The sequence below is a fragment of the Laccaria bicolor genome, genomic scaffold, assembly GCF_000143565.1.
Source record: "Laccaria bicolor S238N-H82 LACBIscaffold_405 genomic scaffold, whole genome shotgun sequence".
NCBI lineage: Eukaryota > Fungi > Basidiomycota > Agaricomycetes > Agaricales > Hydnangiaceae > Laccaria > Laccaria bicolor.
This window is the reverse complement of record NW_001890256.1, coordinates 5,295-6,960: the sequence shown is the minus strand read 5'-3', so window position 1 is coordinate 6,960 and position 1,666 is coordinate 5,295. Positions and strand designations below refer to the sequence as shown.

The 1,666-nt window shown below is 48.5% G+C and overlaps 1 protein-coding gene across 1 annotated transcript; it reads left to right on the top strand.

The window, feature by feature from the left end:
• Positions 1–205: 205 nt before the first annotated feature.
• LACBIDRAFT_336197 (uncharacterized protein) lies at positions 206–1,374 on the top strand (the record flags this gene model as incomplete). The annotated part of the gene is made up of 7 exons (XM_001891131.1): positions 206–377; positions 551–584; positions 649–811; positions 912–1,058; positions 1,100–1,129; positions 1,189–1,242; positions 1,324–1,374. The coding sequence occupies 7 exons, from the start codon at positions 206–208 to the stop codon at positions 1,372–1,374; spliced, it is 651 nt and encodes a 216-aa protein (XP_001891166.1).
• Positions 1,375–1,666: the final 292 nt, after the last annotated feature.

Genomic DNA, 1,666 nt, shown 5'->3' with positions numbered 1-1,666 from the left:
CACCCCTTAGTCCAAACAACCATACGTGGGTCGAAAAAGGTGCGTGCTGACCCCATTCGGCGCAAACAACCTCTGCGCACCACCCATCTCGAAACCTTTGTTCACGTCGCACACCTTTCAAATTCCTACGACGACCTGCTATTCGCCACTCTTCTGTCTTGCTGCTTTTACGGTTGCCATCACTCTGGGGAGCTTGTTCGCAACAATGATAAGTCACAGTGGGATTGGAGGAAAGTCATCAAACGATCCTCATTCCTACTTTCTGACGGCCACGCTCAATACCGTCTTCCCTATCACAAAGCGGGCCCTTTCTATCACGGCACAGATGTCCTCTTCAACCATCACGACATCGCAGACCCTGTCTCTCTTCTCCATCAGTATGTAACCCTGCGCGATCGCGTTCACGGCGCCCGTGCTGCCCTGTTCATACGGGAAGACGGATCTATTCCCACACGTTCATGGTGGGATAAAAAGTTCTTTGCACTTCTAGACCAATCATTTGGAGGGCATTCTGCCCGCGCTGGAGGCGCTACTTACTATGCATCTCTAGGTTTATCGGAAACCATCATCCAAGCCATTGGACGGTGGTCATCACAAGCATGGAAAATTTACATCCGCGACAATCCCACCATACGTGCCGAACAACAGCTCGCTTCCCTACGTCTACACCTCCACCATAATTAATGTTTCAATCCCCTTCTTCACCAGTCTCGCTCTCTCACTCATTCTTCTTACCTCCACCATCCCCCACACACAACATCAATACCTTATTAGCCGACAGCTCCCTCACTCAATAATAAACAAGATCCACGTAAGGTGGATCATTTATCTGCTACATCACTCTTCATCAAGAGGGTCTCTGCAGAGGTCGTCGTAAACGCGGGTTCCAGGGGTAAGGAGCGTTTTCGTAGGCCGCTGCCAAACTCGCACCCAAATTCGGCCTCGCCGAATTTGTCATCGTTCGCTCACTCATCACATTCATTGTCGTTTCAGATGACTCTCCTCCGCACCGCTCTGACTTAGCGCTATGTATTAGCGATGCTGAGTCAAGCGTTATGGTCCGTAGGGGGGGCATAAAAACCCTGGGGATGCCATCCAGACTGATCAAGCAGCACGCGAGGCAACCCAGGTAAGCACGACGTCGTGCTCTTCATCCAGAACTCAAGCTCACCTCTCTTTGGATCATAGTCTTCAGGCATCGCCTACCCCTCTGCTTATCAGAAAGACTACGATTTCAGCACGGTGAGCCTTGGCATTCTCGGCATCACCGACCCCTCTCCTTCTCAAGAAAGAATATTAACAACATTCTTTGTTAAGACCTAGCCCTTTCTCACACCATTTTTTCACGACCCTCCCTCCTCTCCCTACGTTTAATTGTCTCTTTTTATTATATACACGACGACTGCTTTCTCTATCTACGTAAATAACATTGTATTTGTATCCTTTCACCAATCTTCCGCCTTACATAGGTCCACACTCCCTCACTCAATAATAAACAAGATCCACGTAAGGTGGATCATTTATCTGCTACATCACTCTTCATCAAGAGGGTCTCTGCAGAGGCCTGTCACACTCACAATCAACACAAACAGGTCGGCAAGTTCTTTACATCCAACCTTTCCAATCCTAAACTTAGCTTCTTTGAAAAAAAGGTTAACCACGTTTG